Here is a 22,410-nt window from a genome sequence, read left to right as displayed (position 1 = left end):
TGTTTTATTTTTTTCCAATTTTTTCCGTTATGTATAATCCCCTCTCTTCTATACTTGTAAGAAATCGCAAAAAAATGCCAGTTTTTGGCATATTACGTTCTCCAAAAGAATAATTGTCTTAATACGCACAAATTTTGAAATTGAACAAGCAAAACAAAGACTTTGCGCTCAAACGAGAGTACAAAAAGCCAACCTGTAATTCTGAGGAGCCACAAAAATGCCGCCATTGCTGCCTCTCTCTCGCGCCTCCAGTCGATAAAGGAAGTACGGACTAACAGCGATTGACTTGATTGTATCACCCTCATCTAGCGCAGAATAATCTTTGGTAATAGACGGCTCTGCGATATTCCTAGATTTTAATAACAATATTCAAAAGTGAGTTTTGAGTACATAAAAATCTAGAGTTGTTAAGGGGTATGGAAGTTTTAAATAAATAGGGTTTTCTCAAAGCTGTCGTATATGAAGCCGTTTGTTTATGAGAGAATGTCTGTAAATTAGATATCACACAAGATGGTGGTTAGAAAAACAGGGAAAGAAGTTTAGTACAAGGTTGGATGTGAAGATGCACATCCGTCGTCTTTAGCTCTACGCGCGTTAAACGGGAACATAGCACAAGTAAAAAGAGGTTAATAACGAGAAGTAAGCTGGGAAGAAAGAAAGAAGAGAACGTTCAAAAGCACTATCATACCTGCTTTTTACACTGTCTTTGGTCCAACCCTTGTTGGTCGCACTTGTTACCAAAAGAGTCCATCCACCATTGTCATGTGTCATATCACAGAACACATTGGCTGTTTCAGCAGAGTTTGGTTTTTGTAGGTAGATTGTGTATATACCATCAGTTTTACTGTGGCAGCGTTCAAAAAACTCCCGACAGGAACGAATAGGGACTGAAAGCAATTAAGCAGACGACTTTGTTAGCTCATAGAAGCATTATCATTACTTCTTACTTCTGTCTGGGGTAGGAAATTGTTACAAATACCATGATCAGCCATTTGTAGAATACAACAAGTAACAAGTAAAGGTGTTAAAATTACCCCACTCGCTTTAATAGAAGGGCGAAAGTCTCAAAACTCACTAAAAGTCATCGAAAAAATACTGAAATTCCATGAAAAGTACATCACTCTTAGCCTCTAACTACAGGCCCTTAAGTTATAAAATAATTTTGTTTTGGTCTGATTCGTTTTTCTTGTTTTTTTTTGGTTGTTGTTGTATATCTTTTGTTCTTTTCATTTGTTTTTTGTTTTTTGCTGGCATATTTATATGTATTCGTAAGCCATGATATTTGTCTATACTCACTCTTTGGTTCAGGGCAGGGTTCTGCATTACATTCTTTAGTTTCCACAGGTTTTTCAGAGCAGGATTTGCCTCCGTACATTGGCATGGGGTTTGTGCAGCTACGTGTCCTTGATGTTACTCCTCCACCGCAAGATTCAGAGCACTCAGTCCAGTTTGTCCATGAAGTAAAACCACCATTTACTATCATGGATAGTAATGTTCCACGAAAAAACAAAAGCAAATGGCAATGATAACTATGAAGCTTACTGGTTATGTGCTGACTTAGAGATCGCGAGGTCATCGTTTGAGACAGGACAAGGTAGAGGTGTGTTATAATTGTGATGTGTTCTTGGACAACACACTCTACTCTCAGTCTCTCAGTAATAAGTTTATCAAATTGCACCGTCTTTATGAATAGGAGAATTAATCTAAGAATTCATCTTTCTAACCAGGGAGGTGAAGGGGGCATAAGTCCCGTAGGAGTAGCAAAAATTCAAGTACAAGAATGGGATAAAAAGAGATAAGCCACAATAGCCGTTCACCTCAATCTAAAATCCAATATATGAGGCATTCCTCTAATGAAAAGAATATTAACGTAATGATTTCTGAGCCCTACCTGGGCAAGGAAGAGTGTTGCAAGGCATCACTTTTTTCGTCATCTGTCCTCCAACATTTACCATTTTGAACTTTTCACCACCACCACATGTTTTGGAGCATTCTGACCAACCGGTCTCTGGAGCTGAAGAAAAAATACGGAAGATGTCAGAATAACGGACACGTATTTGAAAAAAAAGTTGAATCACACAAAGTCAATATGGCTCATGTTTGAACCCGTGATAGTAAGAGCTACATTAACTTGCACATGGTTTAAAAAACCCAAAACACATCGTGGATATGGGAGAAAACATAAACACGTCCTCTCGACAGCTAAAAGGAACTTATTGTGGCTGTTGGCCATAGATTGGCCGAACGGCCTTGTCTTTTATAGCATAAAAAGAGATACAGCTACTTACGGCCAGGAGGACACACTTGAATATAGCATTGCTTAGTCTCGGTAGGTTCACCTATAGCCGCACAGTCAGCTCCACCATAACTTGGCTCAGGGTTGTTGCACGTCCGAATCCTACTTTGCTGTCCATTGCCGCAGGTTACGCTGCACGCTGTCCACTGTTCCCACGGCGAGTAGCCTCCATTAACTGGCAAAAAAAGTACATGTACAGTGAAGAACAAAAACGAAGTCCCCCTTTTTCCTAAGATTTACTTTTACTGGTCCACAAAACGTCTTGAAGGCAGTAAATATTCAATGACATTTTTGTATATACATATATATACAAAATATATAACCTACCTGGACATGGATCAATTTTGCATTTTATTGTTTCAGTAGATGATCCCAACGAAGAACAATCTCTGCCTCCAAACTCAGGGGAAGGATTGCTGCACTGGCGCGACCTCAGCGACTCACCACCGCCACATGTCACCGTACATGGTGTCCAGTCACTCCAGGGAGAATAGGCGCCATCCACTGAAAAGGAAAAGAAAGCAAGAGTATTCAGCATTTTTGGGTACATAATATTCAGTCTCTCCATTGTGGCATGCGTGTCACTTGGAGAGTGCGATTTTCAGAAACTCCAGATGCTTACAAAGAGTTGTCAAGAGCGGTCTATTTGCGAATTTCTACGATAGCTGGGGAACAGATGTTAATATTTGCGTCTCCCACACAAGCAAATACTGGCACGAGGTAAGTGCGAGGAAAAGAGGAATGCAAAAAACGATTTTAACCTTTCACAACTCTTTCTATAACACGTAGTTGCCCTTTTTCTCGTCCTCGCTCGCTTTACGCTTGCCCCGACTCACATGGGAAACACAAAAAATGATGCTTGTTCCCCAAGCTAATCCTATTTAGATAAAGGTAACACATCTCCCACTCTATGCAAGATTATGCAGCTTCATGTGTGAGGAAATTTTCTTACCAGGACATTTCTGCGGGTTGCAGGGCTGTGTCATAATTTCTGGTCCGTCCACTGAGCAGTCCTTACCACCATATTGTGGCGCTGGGTTGGTGCAGTTTCTTGTCCTTTTTACAATTCCTCCTCCGCAGGTAACACTGCAGGTTGTCCATGCAGTCCACTCTGTGTATCCACCATTTACTGCAACAAAATCATGATGGTTACTCTGGTCATAAAATGCTCGTTTTCAGTTCCAAATTTCATGTCAGAGTGAAGGAAGATAATCATCACAATTGTCTTCTATGAGGTATTCAGTCACCTCGCCACCAGGAAGACTCGCCACTAGTGAAATCGCATCAAAGTGTTGTCGATTCAATTTACCCGGGCATTTCCTCAAGTCGAATATGAAAGTTGTGTTACACTGGCCGCTGTTTAACATATCATTTTAAAATACTGAGCCGATTCAAATCGGGAAGCGCGCAGTCAAAACTATAAATCCAAGAAATAACATGCAGGTATTTTCAATGATTATCAATGAGAACTTACTCGGACATGGCGTAGTACTGCAGTTCCTCGATTCTGAGCTTGGTCCAAGTATGCTGCAGTCTCTGCCACCATTTGCTGGGGCAGGAGCAGTGCATGATCTTGTTTTCTGCTGCATACCTCCACCACAGGTGGCACTACATGGTGAATAGTGACCCCATGGGGTGTACCCACCGTCAACTGAAAACCAAAAAATGGCACATTAGGTCAGACATTAACATTCACTCATTCTTTCATGTATTTAATATCCACTTTACTACCCTATTGGTGATTAATTTAGCAGGTACCTAATTTCAGGATTTTGGCGAGACAGTATTTCGCGGGGATTTATTTCCACGATTTCAAGAGACAAACATGAAAAAGGGCATAAAAATTTAGTGATTCAAGTGTTCTCGACTTCAATTACTTTTCAAAAAGTCGGAACTTTTGATGATTACAGGAAAGATATTCTAAGGAATTTTTACGAATCTAGCGACTCGGATAAAGTCATTTTTATGCGCGGGTCATAATTATATTTCATTTTTTTCACGATCGCGTAGAACGCGAAATAAAGGCTCGTGAAATTAAGTACCAAAAAGTTCAAAATCTTTAATCAGATGTGTTGCTCATCTGAACCCCCGTTAAGTTTGTATGGTGTACCTCAATCAGTTCCTCAATTGATCTAGAGTCCGTTTATACTTCAACGACATTGTTACATTAGTCTGTACCCAATAACCAACATTTGAAACATCAGTTAAATTTTCAGTCATCAAAACATGTATTGTAACAGAACGTACCCGGACAGGGCTGGGTGTTGCATTCTTTAGACTCGGATGTTGGACCATTACAAGGCTTGCCTCCATTTTGCGGCACTGGATTTGTACAGGTTCTACTGCGCATCTGATTTCCTCCCCCACAAGACGAGGAGCATATAGAATAATTACCCCAGTCACTAAAACCTCCATCAACTACAGATAACAGAGAAAGGAAATTAATGACCACGCTGAAATGGCATCACCTGGAACAGAATGTTATATTACTTTTGCCATCCAACAACATGTCCATATTCTTACTTGGACATGGCTGTGTGTTGCATTGCCTGGTTTCCTCATAACCTCCAGAACAATTCTTTCCACCAAACTGTGGCAGCGGATTAGCACAAGATCGTGTACGTGACTGAACTCCTCCACCACAAGTCTTACTGCAGGCTGAGTAGTTAGAGAATATGGTAAATCCACCATCGACTATAGAAAAAGAACATTTAGAAAGTTCAGTAAAAAAAAAACAAACAAACAAACAATTCTTTTGTAGTCTTCAGTTTTAATCGATGTATTTCATGTTACAAAGTTGAAACCAAAAAGTATGCTTAATAAACCTTTTTTTTCTGATATAGTAGAAGTTATGTTCTCCAGATCATAAAATATTCATTTTTTTTAATTATCACAAAAAATAATTATACAAGGGTATACAAGTTTAACTCACGAGTGACAAAGTTACCTGGGCATTTCTGTGTGTTACATTTTCTTTTTTCAAAGTCTGGTCCAAAACTAGAGCAGTCTTTACCACCCAGCTGTGGTTCAGGATCAGTGCAAGTGCGAGTCCGTGTCTGTTCTCCTCCACCACAGGTCTCTGTACAGTCAGACCAATTTGTAAATGGAGAGTAACCCCCATCAACTGAAAAAGGAGATTTTAAAATCATTAGGAAGAAAAATTAATCATAACACAAGGTGTACGGGATACTGCGGTTGAGTCATTCATGTATCACGTACCTGTTGCAACCTAAAATACATGTTGATCACAAATAAACAAACCAGTGACAATCAAAACTAAAGGGATCACACGTTATTGCGTCCTGGGGAACTTCAAAAACACAATGTTTTTGCTGAAGTTTCAAAGTTTGATAAGGTTTTGCAAAACTGTGCTCTAAGGAGAATCACTGAGTGACTGAGTGTCTCAGAAATCTGATCTAAAACATTTTTTTTAAAGGCTGAGTGATAAATGTAGACACTTACTAATTAAAAGACAGTGGTTATTTGCCTACAACAATGCAACTGTGGGCTTTAAGCTGATTAGCACAGCCCTGTTCTGGCATTCAATTTTCCCCACATACAATAAATTAGTCCTGCTATTGAGGGATATCACTCGAATACCTAAATTATGATTCTGAATAACTCAATCTTCAAAGCTACATGAAGCCATATATACAGATAAAAATGATTTCCTACTTGGACATGGTTTAGAGTTGCACTCTTTAGATTCCACTGCAGGACCAAATGTAGAGCAGTTCTTTCCTCCATGTAAAGGAGGTGGATTAGTACAGCTTCTGGAACGAGTCTGCACTCCTTTACCACATGTTACACTGCACTGCATGAATTCTGACCATTCACTGTAATTACCATCAACTGAAATGCCATCAACAAATCACAATTATGGAGAAATTCATTTTTTATCTGTAACTAGATGAGAAGCTGATTTATGATTTCAAATTTATCTCAAATAATAGGAGTTGCATGATGAGTCATGTCATCCAAAATGTGATTACCTTGTCAAATTTTATTTTGAAACACTACTTTATAACAAAATACAGTTAGTGGAGAAATGCCCCTTCTCTAAAACTAAACAGTGTGGAGCTGCCTCCACCAATGGGCAAGATGAATACAAATGTATTGCCACAAGAAGCTGCATGTGGATTCAAAAAGGTTAATTTGGCCTATCCTGACAGGTCAGGATTTCTTGCTTTTTCCCCACAAGTTATATTCTTAAGGAAAAATATACTTTGTTTGCAAAGATGCAGGAGCTGCCATGGTCTGACTGGTAGCTTCCCATGACTTCAGGTCAGGAGATCCTGGTAGGAGACCTTCTTAGCTAGGCTATCAAGCTCTGAATTTGGACAAGGCACTTTACTGTGACTAGTAATGCCTTCATCCACCCTGGAAGGTAACATATGACTTGGCCAATATCCATACAACCACTTTGACTCACCACCTAATCATAACACTCATCTTATATCTCAATGCCAAACTCACTTGGACAGTAAAATGTATTGCAGGCCCTTGTTTCATTGGCTGGCCCTATGCAGTCTTGGCCATTGTACTGTGGTGTAGGGTTGTTACATAACCTGGTCCTAGTCTGGACTCCACCCCCACAAGTTGTACTGCAAGGGCTGAAGACCCCCCAGTTATTGAAGCCACCATCAACTAAGAAGAGGTAAAAAGAAAATTAGCAATTGAATGTTTCTGCAAAGAAAAAAAAATTGGGATTGGTTTTCATGAAAGTTAAATTATCATTAAATACTGTTCTTGCATTTCATAGAGACCTTTCAAAGAGCCAAGGAGGCAATGAAAATTGAACTGGCCTTTTCATTTGTTGTTAAATATTAAAAGTAGTATCATGATTGCAAAAACCAGACATTATCTGCCCATTTCCTTTTAAACAGGCTTGTACATTATTTTAGGAGAAAATTCACCTCAAATGTTCATTCAAAAAAAAAAAAAATTAAAGGAAAAAAATTCATTGCATTCATTCCTGGCTACTGGATTAAGGTTTTTAAATGTTCAGTTTGATGTTGTTTCAAATCCAAAAGTGGATTCAAGGTTCTTACTTGGGCAAGGTTGTGAGTTACAGCTGCGAGTCTCTGCTGCTGGTCCTAAAGCAGCACAGTCCTGTCCACCATTCTGAGGTTTTGGGTTTGTACATGTTCGTGATCTCTCCTGAATACCACCACCACAAGTGGCAGAACATTCTTTCCATATACTCCAGGAAGTATAGTTACCATTTACTACAAAGAGAATGAACATGATTTGGATTATATCCATAGAGAATGGAAAAGAATGGGACATGATTGTTTAGCCCACCATAAAAAAATACAAGTTTATCAGTTCACATTAATTGACCATTTATAGGCTCCAAAGAAAGTTTTGTTATTAATCAGAGACAATATTTGTGTACATTTCTAACCAATATCTGACTGAAAAAAGGGAAACAAATACAAAAAAAAAATAGTTTGCATCTTTCAGTCCTATGCATACCAATAAAAAAGTATAAGAACCATGTGAACTGGTTTTCAATTTAAAAGAAAAAGATCTGGAACAACAATAAGGAAAAATAATCAAGTATCAACAATTTGTGATTTATTTCACTCAGAAATTACTATTTAGTGATAAATCCTGAAAAGATATCACCGCAACCCCAACCAAAATTTATCAAAAAAATGTCCTTGCAAAAATAAGAAATAATAGGAAGAAACACCTACCAGGAGTCTTTGGAGCTAGAAGAAAAAAACATAAGATGGAACAGTAGAGTAAGAATGTATCACATATGACCTTATTCAAATTCATAATGAGATACATTTGTCTTAAGTCCTTTAAGAACTCCTGCCAATAAATTTTAGCTAAGGATATTACAGGAAGTTCATTTTTGCTGGCCATTTGAATCATAATCAACACTAAACTCAGTCCTTTGAAAAGAAATTTTGACCACAATGGTGTCATTGTTACAGCTTTTGAGACATTTCTCCTGTCCACGTTGGACTTCAGGAAGAAACATCAATATATAGAGGGGAGGATGAGGGCTATAGTTCTTCAAAGAAAAAATATATTTCATCATTTTTCTTCTAGACTAAATAACTTGCAGTAAACAAAAAATAAAATGTATTTTCAGTTATCGATAACAAAATGGCGCATTCATCTTCCGCCAGCAACTTACTTGTAAAAACAGGAGGAGGTTTTGGGGTGGTGACTGGTTTTGCTGTTATGATCACTTTTGGTTTGGGTGTGGTGGTTAAAGGGAGCACAGGTCCTGGCTTCCTTGTAGTTGGAGGCTTTGATGTACCACGGGGAGACGTTACTATTTTTGGTGAGGAAGGGGTGGTTGGTGTTGTTTTTGTTGTTGTCGAAGCAGTGGTAGGTGGTTTAGGAGGGCAGGGCGCCGGACACTGTGCTGGACATGGCTGCGGGATTGGACAGTTTGGAGGAATAACACAAGGTACACACGGTGGCAGAGGAGGTAGAATTGGTTTGCTAGTTGCTATTGTCCCATTATTCCCTCGCATACAGGCTGGCCATGATCCTGGCTTTGGAATGTGCACACCTTAAGATAAAAATACAAAGGTAACAGATCTTAATTCAATCGTAAGATGTCCATGTACCCCCCTACTGTCTTAAAACAAAGCCGTAGTCTCAAAGGTAATCTATTGTTTTCGCCATTGTTTTCTTTCATCAATAGGTAGCATAAATAATGAAGCGTGGAATCATGTTGAATTCTCGCCATTCAGTAACACAAGTCTGATTTTCCTCGATTTTACCCTCAAACTGTCTCCAGAGATTTTCTCGGCGACCGCCATTTTTGTTTCACTATTATCTCAGAAAACCGCAGGCCAGTAAGGACAGGCAGACTCGTGGCGGGAAACCGGCATAGTTTATTATTTAGCTTGTTTGTTATGTGTGAATATATATCCCTACAGACCTGTTTCGTGGTGGCAACAACGAAACAGGCTTATAGGGATGAACTTGTAGTTTATTTGTCTTTTTCCTCCCACAATATATACATCGCTCTACTCCTATGTATTGAGCACTGTTTTACGAAAGTCAAAATTTTACACTTTATATATATATATATATATATATATATATATATATATATATATATATATTTATAATAAAGTTCGGATATAACGCGCGCTGTCATGGGTTGAAAGAGCGTGCTCTATGATATCCTTTCCGATGCGTTGAATGGAAAGTCACATGAGTCACTGCAGCCGAGTTTTGCCGTGCTGTCATCCCGAGCGATCTTCATGTTCCGGTGAATTCGGCTGTCGTTCATTCAAAATACACTCGCCTTGAACAGTTTGTTTTCTACCTTGTCATGTGAAAAAACTCGCGTGTTTATATGAGCCATAATTCGGCTGAAGTTCACTGAACATTTCACATCAAGATTCTGTATTAGAGACTTAAAAACTTCGGGCAAAAGTGTTAAATTCGACCTGCCGAACTATTTCAGTTTGTAAACTATCGCAGAATGTGAACTTTGGTGGTTTTTGAACTTTGATGGTTTGACACTTTTGACAGCTTTAGTCTTGTACAGCCAATCAGATTATTTGAACCATTCTAACAGGGATTCTGATTGGCTTATTGTAGCGTGCTTTATGAGAGTATAAAGCATGCTGACGACACTGTTGTTCGCTTTGGGATTAAAATCTCTTTTGAAAATTGAAAGTAATGCTCGGGAATTTAATGGATTCTTTATTATAAAACAAATAGAGAAGCCTTGACTGTGCTCTGTTCTGTTATAAAGCACTTAGGAAGCGGCTAGAGCACTCAAGAAATGGGGAGAAACACGAGACGTAGTCGAGTGTTTCTCCCTACACTTCTCTCGTGCTCTAGCCGCTTCTTGCGTGCTTTATAACAGAACAGAGCACAATCAAGGTTTCTCTATTTGTTAAATATATAGATTTATATATTTATATTTGATCAGTTTTTTATTTTTTATTAAGGAGACTAAAGCTCCCTGTCAGAGAAAAATATTACGGAAACTTAGAAATACCTTTGCTGTCTTCACATACACAAGCCAGGTGTCTTATTTGAGTCTGTGTCAATGCAGACGTGTAGATGTACACTTCATCCACAGCTCCAACAATGAATCTATCACCTTTGTGACTTCCTATTCCCGCTCTCTCGCCCCAGTCCTGCGCCAGATAACCCGCACCGTTAGCGCTGGCTGCCGGCTGTGTATTTACATATACCCGTGCAACTCCTGTTAATAATAAAGGAAAAAAAACAAGTGTCTCATAAGTATTGTGATATTCTAGAAAACTCACAGAGGTTCGTTACACAAAATTTACTCTCAGATACGTCTACAGCGAACAACCTAGTTCATTGAAAATTATCCCTTTTTGAGTTACTGAAACGTTAAGTATCTTGTGGTTCCATGTTTGCAATTAAACTTGATTTAAAATCAAGCATAAATAAAGCTAGAGGTACATTTTCATGTCATTTTCATCGATCTATTTTCTCAATCTATGTCACTTGTCCCATGTTTACGCGCTTGCGCGTAATGTTCTTGAGAAAAGACAAGATAAAGATTTTGAAAATTGCCCTAGGTTTAATCAAAACTAACACTTACCTTCCTGTTTGTCATAGGTGCCAACGAGATGAGTCCATTGATTTGGAGGAACCACTACTTGTGCAGTATTTACATTAAACACATCTTTTCCATTTATATCACGAGCAAACCACCGCACTTTTCCGTCAACTACTTCAAAGTGGTAGTTTCCTTGTTTGGCTCCGGTTGCAATAGTGTCAAAAAGTGACTGCCTCCCTGCTGTTGAAGTCAACTTCACCCACATTGCAATCGTAACTGCAACACTGGGCTTTGGAAAGAACTTTCTCCCGTTGAAGGACACGTTACCGTGAGAGAATAATCCCACCAGGCCACAACCTTGTGGCAGATTTGTTATGTCCACGTTATTTATTTTACCATTGTTTGCCTTACTGGAGGTGTCAAGAACATCTATCCCCGAATGTCGATCGAAAGGTAAATGAAGAGCTAGTAAGGCAGCCACAGGCAGACCAACCTGAGGACTTGGCTTGGTTGGATGAAGTACCACGGGAGGTTTCACCGGCTGAGGTGCAGGGGAAGGCTTTGGAGGAGGTGGCTTGACAACTGGGGGTTTAGGAGAAGGTTGTAGGACTGGTGGCTTTGCCGGAGGGTGCACAGGTTTGGGGCCTGGAAGAGGTTGGTAACCCTTCGGTGGACATTTAGTCTTTGGATGAAAAGGACCTGAGAGAGAAGGGGGAAAAACCGTGATTGACTGTAAACCTATTTTAAACTCAGAAAAAAACTTCAAAAGACAAAGAAGACCACCTTGAGTAGCAATGGCAAGGTAAGATGGCAATTGTCTCAACTGCTTACCTATCAAATGCAATGACTGAGGAATGCACTGATGCTTGTTTAGTACTTTTTTGGAGACAAGATGATCTCTTAGCGTTGCAAGTGGATCCGCAACAGCCTTTTTGAAAGATATTACGAAGAAGAGATTGATGATGTAAGGTCCGTTTTTCATATAAGGATTCTTCGTTTTCCTGAAAAACGAGTGAAAACACAAGCAAACTTTAAACTGTTAGATATGCTAAATTCAGAGAAATAAGATTGTTGCCTTCCTGAACGTCTTGAAGGTCGCGAATAACATCTAAAACTCCCGCGTGATCATCAGAATAAACTCATACTTCTCTCTATTACTTACTTTCACGGATGGGTAGTCTTGTTGTTAAGTTGGCCATGATTATGAGGTACTGTTAAAATATTTCATACCTTACTGCAGTAAGTCGTGCAGATTTAAAGGCCGGGTGAACTCCTTTGTAAACTCCAACAATCTGAAAATGAGTCGGCATATAAGCAATGCACCATTTCTATTTCTCAGTTATGCATTTATTTTTTTATTTTCAGTTCATCCCCCTGTTTTGCCTCGCAAGTCTGTTCCATCCACAATCAATTCAATTCAACTGAGTTGATAACGTTAATTGGCCACCGTAAAGAGTTTTAAGGCTGGCGTTTCGAGCGTAATCCCCTCGAATCGTCAGAGGTCCGACGAAGGGCGAACGCTCGAAAAATCAGCTTTTAAACTCTTAACGGTGGCCAATTTACGTCATCAACTCAGTTGATAGCGATTAATTACCCTGTTATACTCTCACACCGACGCAGCACCACAGTTTCTTTAGAAACTTACCCCTTTATTCGTTATTATAGAACTCTGCGGGAAAACGAAGATAAAATGAATTGTATTTTGTTATCAACCGCAGCTACCAGAACGAGCTAGGTGACTCTATTTTGCGTTTTCAAGATATTAATTACCTGTCCTGTCCAGGTATTCGTTACAGTAACAACACACAAACATATCATGTGATAATCAACTTTGGCTGTCAAAGCACTGGAAACTAATCAGCTGACCTCACGCCCGGTCAACAACCCAAGATTGTTCAGTCCATCGTATCACTTACCCCTTGTGAGATCTCTTTGCTAAGTTGGCGTAGGTAAGCCATCGCGTTACTTTTATCTGTTAGTTGTTCATACCAAACTTGACCCAACAGCAAAGATCCACACACGTCTTTGGCAAAGCCTAATAGGAGCAACACGAATCAAACTGGTGTATCAACTGAAAACAAATTCAAAGTTTCTTCATCTTCAGATATTATGATCTTCTAATTGGTCCATTGGAAAGATAGGAGATGCACTGAGCAATGGCGTCACTATACCATGAAAGCCAATTGACGCTGAAAAAACTTAATCTGTGGTTTTACCCGGGAACAACGTCATAGAGATGAGCAAAATGTCTTGTTGCTTTAAAGAAAAATTAACACAAAAATCCGTAGGTACTTACTTTGCTTTATTCAATTTCTTAATTAGATATACCTGTAGGGTAAGTAGGAGGTGGGGGCGTAGGTTTCGGTTTTTGTTGCGGTTTTGGTTGCGGCTGCGGCTGCGGTCGTAGTTGCGGTTGCGGTTGTGGTTGCGGTTGCGGTTGTGGTTGCGGTTGTGGTTGCGGTTGTGGTTGCGGTTGTGGTTGCGGTTGTGGTTGTGGCGGCGGGCATCCGTGCTGGTTGGGTCCCGCTGCTGCTGTTTGGTTGTCGGGACAACATCCATACAAAGTTACTTGACAGTATACATGATATACAGCTGGAGCTGGAGGCTGAGTGGCTGCCGTAGTGGGAGTAGACGATGCCGTAGAGGGTGGTGTTTGGGTTGTCTGAGGTGGTGTGCTTGTACCATTCGCTGTAGGGAGTGACAAATCATAAAAGAGGCTATCAGTATGCATACCTTAGGAAGACAATGTGCCAGACGACATATCTACGGGCTTTTAAAAAGACCTAGATTACTTTCTGGAAATACTTTACAGATTAGAGATAGAGAAGACAACTACGATCGCTCCCAACGAAACGTGACCGTTTCCTTTGACTGTTAGGTTCGCGTAACAATAGCATTTGCTTGCCAGTTCCATATTATTCAGTTTTGAATTTTGTTTCTTTATTTTCTTTTTCAACGAACCTGGCTGTTGGCTCTTTATTTGTACACTTATATTATATCCAATAGAGATGCTAAATCAGCCCAAGTCGTTTAAAAAGCAAAAAACCGAGAAAACAATGCAAGAAGGATAAACATAGCTAGTAGGTACCTTTGCAGTTTGGCGTTAACCCAGTGACCCTCGTTCCAGTAATCTCACTGCCAGTGTTTTGATTCACACACCAGCAGTCAGTCTTCCCACTAGCAGGATAGCTATAACACTGTACTTCTTTGAATAGACCCGATGGCTCGCATTCAGGGACAAATATATCTGCTGCTCCACTGTTTTTCGCATTTTGTTGATCCTTTTGGCATTGACTTAGCACCGGTGGTGATACAGGAGAGGCTAACGGTGTAAGGTGTTGGTCTTGCTGTGGTGGACAGCCCTCCATATCCGGTCCTTTGGCAAATGTTTCGTTATCATGGCAGCAGCCATAGGGACCTAGGTTACAGCTTGGTACGGTTGTGATGTTTGCATGAACTGTACCTGTAGGAAAGGGAAAGGAATACATTGGTGCTGGCTGAAGAATTACTCTAAGGGTTGCTTGACTCGGACCATGATTATTTTAGATTCATATATGATAAGCGTTCTGCATTCTCTAGGCTCAGTAATTTCGTGAGCCTCCTGTGTGAGCTCTGTCGTCCATGGAACAAAGGGACATTTAAAACATTTTTCATGAGCCTGAGGCAGAGAAAAATTGGCTCAGTTCCGCGCAAGGTTTTAGAAAAAGTTGTATTTTGGTCCAATAAAGGGAAGATTGTACTGTTGCTAAAGCCTTGCAAACAACTAATTAAGCACTATAGACAAATAAGCAAAACACGAAAATAAAATATTCTATACACTGACCACATTCCAGGTTGGTGCCGTTGTCCGTTCTTGTTCCCTGAATTTCTTGACCTGATAAGTCTACACACCAACACTGTTTACCGTACACGTCGTGTTCGAAACACTGAAGTGGAACAAACTTTCCGTCCTCGTCACATACAGGTACAAAGATGTCCGTAATGAATGGCGAAAGAGATATTTCTCGTTCCTTCTGACACTGCGTTTTTGGTTTTTCTGCGGATGAATTTTAAGAGTAAAAGTAAGAAAAAAGAAAACAACGAGCAGAATGCCGGATAATCATCTATGTTTCATAAATACTAATGATGCCGGGCTTTAATAAGCCCGGCATCGAAAAGACGAAGATTGGCTACCGGGTTCTAGGAAACTTTCTCTTAATTTCATGAAGAGCGGGTGTTAAGTTTCATCTTAAGGATGTACCTACGCATATTTATCTACCTTTTACCTGTGTCATTTTTAAACATCTGTATTTCAACCTCGTAAGTTTTCCCGCCTTGATCCGGTAGCTTTTCCGTTGTATTCATTTGTGTTTCCTCCTTAGTTGTGACTGGCTCGTCATGATGATTCTCTTTCTCCTTTTCATCCTTCTTCTCTTCTGCTGCGACAATCTTTGCACAGTCCGGTGTTTGTCCATCTGACATGCGGCTTCCTCTGATCTCCTGACCATCGCTGGTGACGCACCAACATTGTTTTGCAAACCCTTCGTGCTCAAAGCATTGCATATCGCCGTAACTGCCATCTTCTTTGCATTCAGGGACAAATGCATCGTCCATCGTTTTAGCCATTTGTCTTTCTAGTTGACACGATGACTCTGCAAAGTTCAAATCGGATAAGTATTCGGACAGATTATTGAAAGACTCTCATTGGAGAACAACGTGCCGATAATGCTCGACGGCTCTCGTGCTCTGGAACCACAGCCAAACAAAATGTAAAAGAAAACAGTTTTTTGTAGATATATGAGCTCGGGTAGGACCAGAGCCGTTGACAAAAAGCGAAGGCGTCCCACCTACAGGAAAGAGGTCAATCTCTCCTAAATTGTACTTGGATCACCATCACTCCTGCGCACGGAGATCCCGAGAGCTCTAAGATATAACTAATCCTACGAAACCATTCTTTCCCGACGTCCCGTGCTTGTCAATTCGATTACAATCACATGCACAGTGCATGTTGATTTAATCCTATAAGGCCTGGAGCCTATAGATAAGTGCTACCTTTAGCTATCTCTAAAAGGAAGTTCTGCCCTAATTAAAGGTTACTTACTTGTTTCATTTTTCACCTCTGCAGGGGCTGGAGAAGGTGCTTGAGCAGGGGCTGGGTAAGAGGAGGGATAAGAATATGGTGCGTACGCTGGATAAGGATAAGGAGCGGGAGCAGGATATGGAGCATAAGCCGGTGCCGGATATGGTGATGGATAAGGCGCCGGGTAAGAGTAAGGTGCTGGATAAGGTGCTGGATAAGGTGCTGGATAAGGTGCTGGGCTCGACGCATACGCTGGATACGGAGACTGCGCTGGAGAAGGTGTCTGAGCTGGCGCCAGCGCCTGCTCTGAGTATGTATATCCTGCTGACTGCTGATCTGAATATCGTGTGTCACTTGCCAACGGACTCGACGAATTATCTGTGCCATTGTAAGGAGATACATTATAGTCAGCTGTTGCGGCAGATGAGTTTGTCAGACTCAATGCATCCTGCTTCACAAAAGCATTCTCCTGTGTCAAATTATTAACATCTGTGTAAGAAGACGCTGTATTTGATGCCGCATATTCTGTTTGGTTTGAAGTTGAATTAGATGCGGAAACATCGTTGCTATTATACAAGGTTGCTGACGAATTATCTTGTTGCGCTGAGTAGTATGAATTGTAGGCAGGGCTGTTGGAGTTTGTATTGTTGTTAGCACTGTCTTGCGCTGCATTATAATTATTGTAATAGTAATTACTATCGGCGTTTGTTTTATAATAGTCCTCTTGACCATAAGCAGTTGCTAGTTGCTCTTGTCCATCTGATGTCCCGCTGGTGCCCGTAGTGTCGGAATTTGACCCGTAACGATAATCATTGCCGGGGTAATTGTAATAAGAGTTTGTGTCATATGAGGCTGATCTTTGAGTCCTCATGCTTGAATCTTCTTCCGGATGCGGGATGTAGGAATACTCAGATGGATTCACGTCTAAAGTGACTGTTCGATCCTCTACAAGTTCAAAATAAGATAGCTAAATATATTATCAAGATTCTTTTGATACATTAACCGATCTAAAATTTAAATCTGAAAACTTTTCGCGACAAGTATTTGCTGAAATAACCCAGAAGAAAAATTGTTACCTTCCAGTCACTCCATTTAAATTAACGTCGGCCAAACCTCTTTTTTAAACTTAACATCAGTCGATTAACAAGATCTTATTATGAGAAAAAATACCTTAGCTGTTTATCTCTGCGCAGTCGATGACACAATCTAACTTTTACACAATAAGCTAAATTATACACCCGTTTTGATCAGCTCTTACTTTGTTTTATTAGAGGACAGACGCGCAGATGACGTGACTATAAATAACATAGATGCTGCACATTCTCCCACATTACCATCATACGTACTACGTTTTGACGTCATCTGTGACGTGTTACTGAACATACACACGAAAACTTGGAATCTATCTCTTGTAAATATTTCCGTCTTACCTGGCTTACGATTGTACTCTTTAACGTTGTCAAACAAAACTACTTCATCTCGTTTGACTTGTTTATGAGATGAACCCTGTCCCTCTCTTGAAACTGGTTTGTGCCCTAGAACATAGGGGAAAATTAACTGAATGGCGTTCTATGTTTCCTTGCTACTTGGCATCTTCATAATTTGCATGAAAGCGGGCTGCAAAGGGGATAATTAGTTTCCCAAACTTCGATTCTTCTGCGCCACCCGCTGCCGTTGTACCAAAGAAAACGCCTGATCATAGGTATACTTTTAACCTGATTGGTAATTATTACACTGATAAATAAAAAGAGAACAAGCCTCACTTTCAGTGTGGTTTATGCCTACCTGTTTCGTAAACGGAATTAGCCCAGTGGCCACCGCAAAAGGAATCCCTCTTGCTGTTACATTTGCTAGAACAGAGGGCATCTGGAAGCTCTCCATACCTTCCATAACTGTTTCCACAAAAACAAAGATATGAAAATTGTAATCCAGCGTATTTAAATTGTAATTCTTTGCACTTTTCTATGCAAGTGTTAGCGTCTAGTTCTCGTGCGTGAACTCTTTGAGGGAGATCCCGCGGATCGCCATCTTTGTAACATCCTAGGTGGTGTAATTCTGAAAGAAGATAAAGAAAAGCGTTTTCATCCATCAAATAATTTCTTTAGCATTTGATTGGTTTAAAAGCGTCATACGATTGGATGTATCTTTTGTAGAGCTGCAAGTAAGGGAGCAATCATTATTCATCGCCTGTGTTGAAGTAGTGGAGGATCTTCTGGGGCATCACATGGTTTTCAAGTTGAACAGAGGGAGATCAGTCGTCGCTAACAGAGTCTAAAGAAAGAACTATGGAAAATCGACCGTTCTAATCAACCGTTCTCTGAAAAAGTTGGACTTGATCAACACTATAGCTTTCACTTGGCGTGTAAATATGCTTTATCGCCAGTGTCTTTTGACGGTACCTGTGCCTCGAGGCTTATAGTTTTCCTCAAGCTCTGCGGGCTCTCTCTGTCTCTAAGTGCGTTAAAATTTTCCACGCCAAACCGAGGTTATTGTTCATGTAATTATTGTTCATGATATTCTCATTGCACCACATACCTTTTGTTACAGCCCTCCACGGAAGCACTGTTAATAAAAACAGCACCAAAACCGGGCTCATTATCCTTCACTTGGTCCTCTTTCCTCCTTCAGTGGCAATTCTTTTCTCTGTTGAGAGTAAATGGTCAGATCAGTTTTGCCAGCCAAGCTAGGGTACAATTTTGAAAAAAACGGAAAAATCTTCGGTGACATATTATTTAAGTTCGATTGCATTACTTTTGGCTGATGTTTAAGACATTGAAATGGAATAACTAGGCGGCTGAGAGTGATTAATTAAATTAATTCTTTAATTGCAAATTTCAAAATGGAGTTTTAAGATTTTCTTGCTTTACCAAGAGGAGAACCAGCCTTCCCTACTTTGTTTCGATCAAACACGCGTGGCTCCTTCTTGACTTTTAAAAAGGGTCTAAAATACAAATGAAATTTTAAAATGGAACTTCAAAATTTTTACAGATGGGAGAAGAGGGCTGAATTCCAGACGACGTTCCACATATCAAGACATCGCCACAAGGAGCACATTGATGTTTGAATGGTGTCAAATGAAGCGCTTCAAACAAGCCAGCGAAACGCAGTCGGCCGTGGAATTAACATATCTTAATGTCCAGTCCAACATGCTCTCCGAAAAAATACACCTCCTACAACTGCGACGGCACTGTTCCTGGTAAGCTTGATTTCATTCAGCTTAATTTGAATAAAATTATTCACTACATTTTCGTAATTTCCGAATCAGAAGAATGAATTCCAATCCAACTATGTTTTTCATTATGCAACACCTTCGTAGATCAATCGATGGAGGTGGTATAAAACTGAAACAAAAAAATTTTCTAGCTCACAGATCAAGTAGCTTATGTCCTTGATTACTGCAATTAAGCTGTCGTTACACACGGGTGGCGATTGAAGCGTCAATCGCTTCTACCCCAGTGGACTTAACTACAAGGCTGACAAGTCTTCTTACAAAACTTGCAGGTCTCTCCCTAGTTTGAATACTTTTGCAATAGAAATGGTAGCTGAGCTGGACTCTCCATTTTTGTAGCCACTGTTGCAAACATATTCTTCAGCTAATTTATCTAAGAGACTTTAAAACAAAGACCTTGAGGCGGTTCGTTCCGTCGCATTTTTTGCAACACCACTGTCTACGATTCCTTGTGGTCAAATACAAATCACATACCAACCTTACAAAAATCTCCTCCCCAAGATGACAACCTCAGAATTAGAGTGTCAAAGCTTTTCCTATGACATTCTAGCAATTTCAACAGCTTAGCAGTATCAAGACTTCGATTTGTACGCCGCCATACAATAACTGACTCCCAACTCTTTACGAATTAATGACATGCAAAAGAACACTAGCAAGTGGTTGTGCTATCCTGGTGCTACCTGTTTTAAAATAAAAGCCTTCCGTCTCTTCTAAGGATCGAAAAAAAAAAACTGATATTGATTTAAATGTCGCCTATGTCACTGGAGGTGTAAGAATGAAAGAAACGCATAATTTTGGGCAGTACAGTACTTTTCAAGTTCGTAAACGTCGCGAGAGACCTTCAAAGGACTAACATAGTAAATACTGCTACGTACGTGGTTCTGCTCTTAAATTGTCCTTAGTTGCTGATACCACTAAAAAGCTCGATTCCCCACTAAAGCAAAGTATTTTCCATATTCCAATAAACGTAATTCAATGAACATAGTTTTGGGTTAGTAAGAAGTTACCAATTGAAATAAAACTTATCACAAATTAGAAATGTCATAATTTTGAAACTCATAACTTAAAATTTCAGCGAGTAATGAGCGTTAGAATCTTCTCAGCTTCAAATCCACGAGAAAAGAGAATGAAGCTGTATTCGAAAAAGCCGTATTTGAGATGATTCAAAAACGAAAATTTGTCTAAATTTATTTGGAAGTTGTTTAGTGGAGGAATCTCAGTACGATCTTATACAAAATGGCGGACCGTACTGCAGGTGGTTTGACAACCAGAAAAGCAGCTCAATCCAAGTGATTTGAACTTAGCTGTTGTATTCGAAATTCAAATACTTTGATTTTTCGTTTACCGCAATGATCTATTTCAGCATTTGACAATCATACAAGTTTTATCCCAATGGGCTGAAAACCGTATTTCTTTTAGAGAACTGGTTATTTATAATTTTCGTAATATTTTTAGTCAGGAAATTGTTGACAAACGTCAGCTTCATTTACAAGTTTAAAGTTTAAATCTTTTAGATCTTTCAGAAACACATATCATGATCAGTTTTGATTGTAAGTAGTTCAATTAAGTTATAAGATTTAAGACTGAACGCGGAGTTACAGACGTTTAAACATTTTCCGAACTCCGATCAATTTTTGGATCTGACTTATCAGACTAGAGTACACATTCATAAACACTGGAATTTGCCTTACCTCTCAGTTCCTAAAGCACAAGTTTCGACCCAATAAAATCCAATTTTTTAGAACGCTTTTCTTGCTATTTTTGCTAGAATCAAGTCATTTGAGAGCAGCTATATATTTCTCCTGATTGTTGGTGGAAGAGAGCTTCACGTCCCTCAAAATTATTTTTCTCGTAACAAAAGAAATTCAATATTAATGATCTCTCGGAAGAACGAACTGGCCTTTTTTACGCAGGACTGTGATTAAACATTGATTTGCCTGACCAGGGAGGACTTAACGACCATGTGAAATTACCTGCTGACCAAATTTATAAAGAAGGAAACAAAAACAATTATGAGAGAACAAGTGATCTTTTCTATTCATTGCTTGGCATATTATGTTTTTCAGTTGTATACCAAAGTCAGATTGACTGCAGTGATCTTTGTATGCACTCTTGTAACTCTCAGCCCTAACAGATTATATTAATATCATCAAAATGAAAAGGAGCTCCAAATATATTTGGTATTTTTTCAGGTTAATTTTCTTTACAATTTTCCGTTTCAGAAATATTACGCTAAACAAAGTGCTCAACCGTAAAATCTGACAATGGCGGAAAACTATCGACGTTGAATTGCAGAAATAAAATACCATTGCTCTCCTGTCTCCACCAAGATGACATTTTGTATTTAGTTGTCAAAATCCACTCAAATAGGCAAAAATAATTATATCTTACGCGGAAGACATATTTCACTAGAGGTAACGGTTGAATAAATATGTTTGAAGGTTGATTTGAGGTTAACACTTTAATTGTTTCTCATGTCAGGAATACATAGGAGTTGGTTTCATTTAGGTTGTAAGGTACACCAACCGTTAAATCATACCCTATAAAATAAACATTCGAAATGACAGTTTCTTTTTAAGATCGTTAACATGTCTCTAACTTGACTCTTGTTAATCGACTGTCTTTTTTTTTTTCCGTTTTTATTACACTGGCTGAAATTAATGATTCAGGAATATATTTTAAGTTAATAGTGTAGAATTTGTTAGGTTAGCGTTGTTTCTTCATATAGGCTTGTAGTTTTGAGTTTTTTCTTTCTAGAAATGATTCCTATAATCAGGAGATAGTAATTTATTGGGACAGTCAAACTAAAAATCTTTCCAAGGGTGACGACGAATATCATGTCTGGTAACTATTTTCTTGAAATTGAGGTCTTCTCTCAAAACTAGATGAATAGGGACGCGAAAAATATATCAAATTTCAATTGATGTAGAAAATATTTCAGAAGCAAGCTTATTCCTCTTGTGATACTTTAGAGAAAGACAAAATGTTCCCTTACGTTCAAGAGTTAATCACTGACAATGAGATGAATTGACATTACATCTCGTGGATAGCACAATAGATTGGAACTGGTAGTTTTACTGTTAAAGAGAAGAGTACTTGTTTGGTGCCCTGAGAATGAACTCAGTTGGAAAATATTATCTAACTTAAACACATACATCCGTTTTCCCCTTAATTATAAAGCTTAATTTCAAACGCTATCATTTATAACACTGCAGAAAAAAGGTCACATTGCAGGTCGAAAGATTTGATATGAGAACTTTGCCTCTTGAGACAAAGGTACAGAATTCATTTTTGAATTC

General features: G+C 39.3%; 2 protein-coding genes across 4 annotated transcripts in view; both read right to left on the bottom strand.

The window, feature by feature from the left end:
- Nucleotides 1-16,066, bottom strand: part of LOC113669139 (uncharacterized) — a 56,684-nt gene extending 40,618 nt beyond the window's left edge. For 2 of the 3 annotated variants that reach the window (XM_027185142.2, XM_089201598.1), the window contains exons 1-26: nt 15,904-16,066; nt 15,089-15,454; nt 14,647-14,859; nt 13,912-14,286; nt 13,152-13,511; nt 12,740-12,858; nt 12,054-12,115; nt 11,655-11,824; nt 10,866-11,522; nt 10,287-10,496; nt 8,451-8,834; nt 7,999-8,013; nt 7,348-7,524; nt 6,773-6,943; nt 5,972-6,148; nt 5,244-5,420; nt 4,820-4,990; nt 4,544-4,714; nt 3,771-3,947; nt 3,249-3,425; nt 2,624-2,800; nt 2,289-2,471; nt 1,892-2,014; nt 1,297-1,476; nt 689-887; nt 194-349 (exon numbers count right to left, since the gene is read on the bottom strand). In XM_027185142.2, coding sequence (XP_027040943.2) covers nt 194-349; nt 689-887; nt 1,297-1,476; nt 1,892-2,014; nt 2,289-2,471; nt 2,624-2,800; nt 3,249-3,425; nt 3,771-3,947; nt 4,544-4,714; nt 4,820-4,990; nt 5,244-5,420; nt 5,972-6,148; nt 6,773-6,943; nt 7,348-7,524; nt 7,999-8,013; nt 8,451-8,834; nt 10,287-10,496; nt 10,866-11,522; nt 11,655-11,824; nt 12,054-12,115; nt 12,740-12,858; nt 13,152-13,511; nt 13,912-14,286; nt 14,647-14,859; nt 15,089-15,428 — 5,321 coding nt within the window. In that variant the 5' untranslated portion in view covers nt 15,429-15,454; nt 15,904-16,066. Of the gene's footprint in view, nt 1-193; nt 350-688; nt 888-1,296; nt 1,477-1,891; nt 2,015-2,288; nt 2,472-2,623; nt 2,801-3,248; nt 3,426-3,770; nt 3,948-4,543; nt 4,715-4,819; nt 4,991-5,243; nt 5,421-5,971; nt 6,149-6,772; nt 6,944-7,347; nt 7,525-7,998; nt 8,014-8,450; nt 8,835-9,048; nt 9,093-10,286; nt 10,497-10,865; nt 11,523-11,654; nt 11,825-12,053; nt 12,116-12,739; nt 12,859-13,151; nt 13,512-13,911; nt 14,287-14,646; nt 14,860-15,088; nt 15,455-15,903 lie in introns of those variants that run through there. The other variant, XM_089201600.1, reaches the window with a different exon arrangement.
- Nucleotides 15,896-21,175, bottom strand: LOC113669154 (uncharacterized). Its single transcript, XM_089198724.1, has 5 exons — nt 20,803-21,175; nt 18,418-18,525; nt 17,668-17,937; nt 17,313-17,417; nt 15,896-16,827 (listed from the first exon to the last, which is right to left on the bottom strand). The coding sequence occupies exons 2-5, from the start codon at nt 18,476-18,478 to the stop codon at nt 15,896-15,898; spliced, it is 1,368 nt and encodes a 455-aa protein (XP_089054850.1). The 5' UTR covers nt 18,479-18,525; nt 20,803-21,175.
- Between the last annotated feature and the right edge of the window lie 1,235 nt (nt 21,176-22,410).

The sequence above is a fragment of the Pocillopora damicornis genome, chromosome 3 (genome assembly GCF_964200805.1).
Source record: "Pocillopora damicornis chromosome 3, jaPocDami1.2, whole genome shotgun sequence".
In the NCBI taxonomy this organism is placed as follows: domain Eukaryota; kingdom Metazoa; phylum Cnidaria; class Anthozoa; order Scleractinia; family Pocilloporidae; genus Pocillopora; species Pocillopora damicornis.
Note: the sequence above shows the minus strand (reverse complement) of the source record. Positions and strands in the feature narration are given on the sequence as shown.

Coding starts and splice junctions, on each gene's coding strand:
- LOC113669154 (XM_089198724.1), bottom strand. CDS start 18,478: ATGAGCCCGGTTTTGGTGCTGTTTTTATTAACAGTGCTTCCGTGGAGG. Junction 17,938..18,417: donor GTGGAGGGCTGTAACAAAAG/GTATGTGGTGCA, acceptor ATCTTCTTTCAG/AATTACACCACCTAGGATGT. Junction 17,418..17,667: donor TAATTCCGTTTACGAAACAG/GTAGGCATAAAC, acceptor CCTATGTTCTAG/GGCACAAACCAGTTTCAAGA.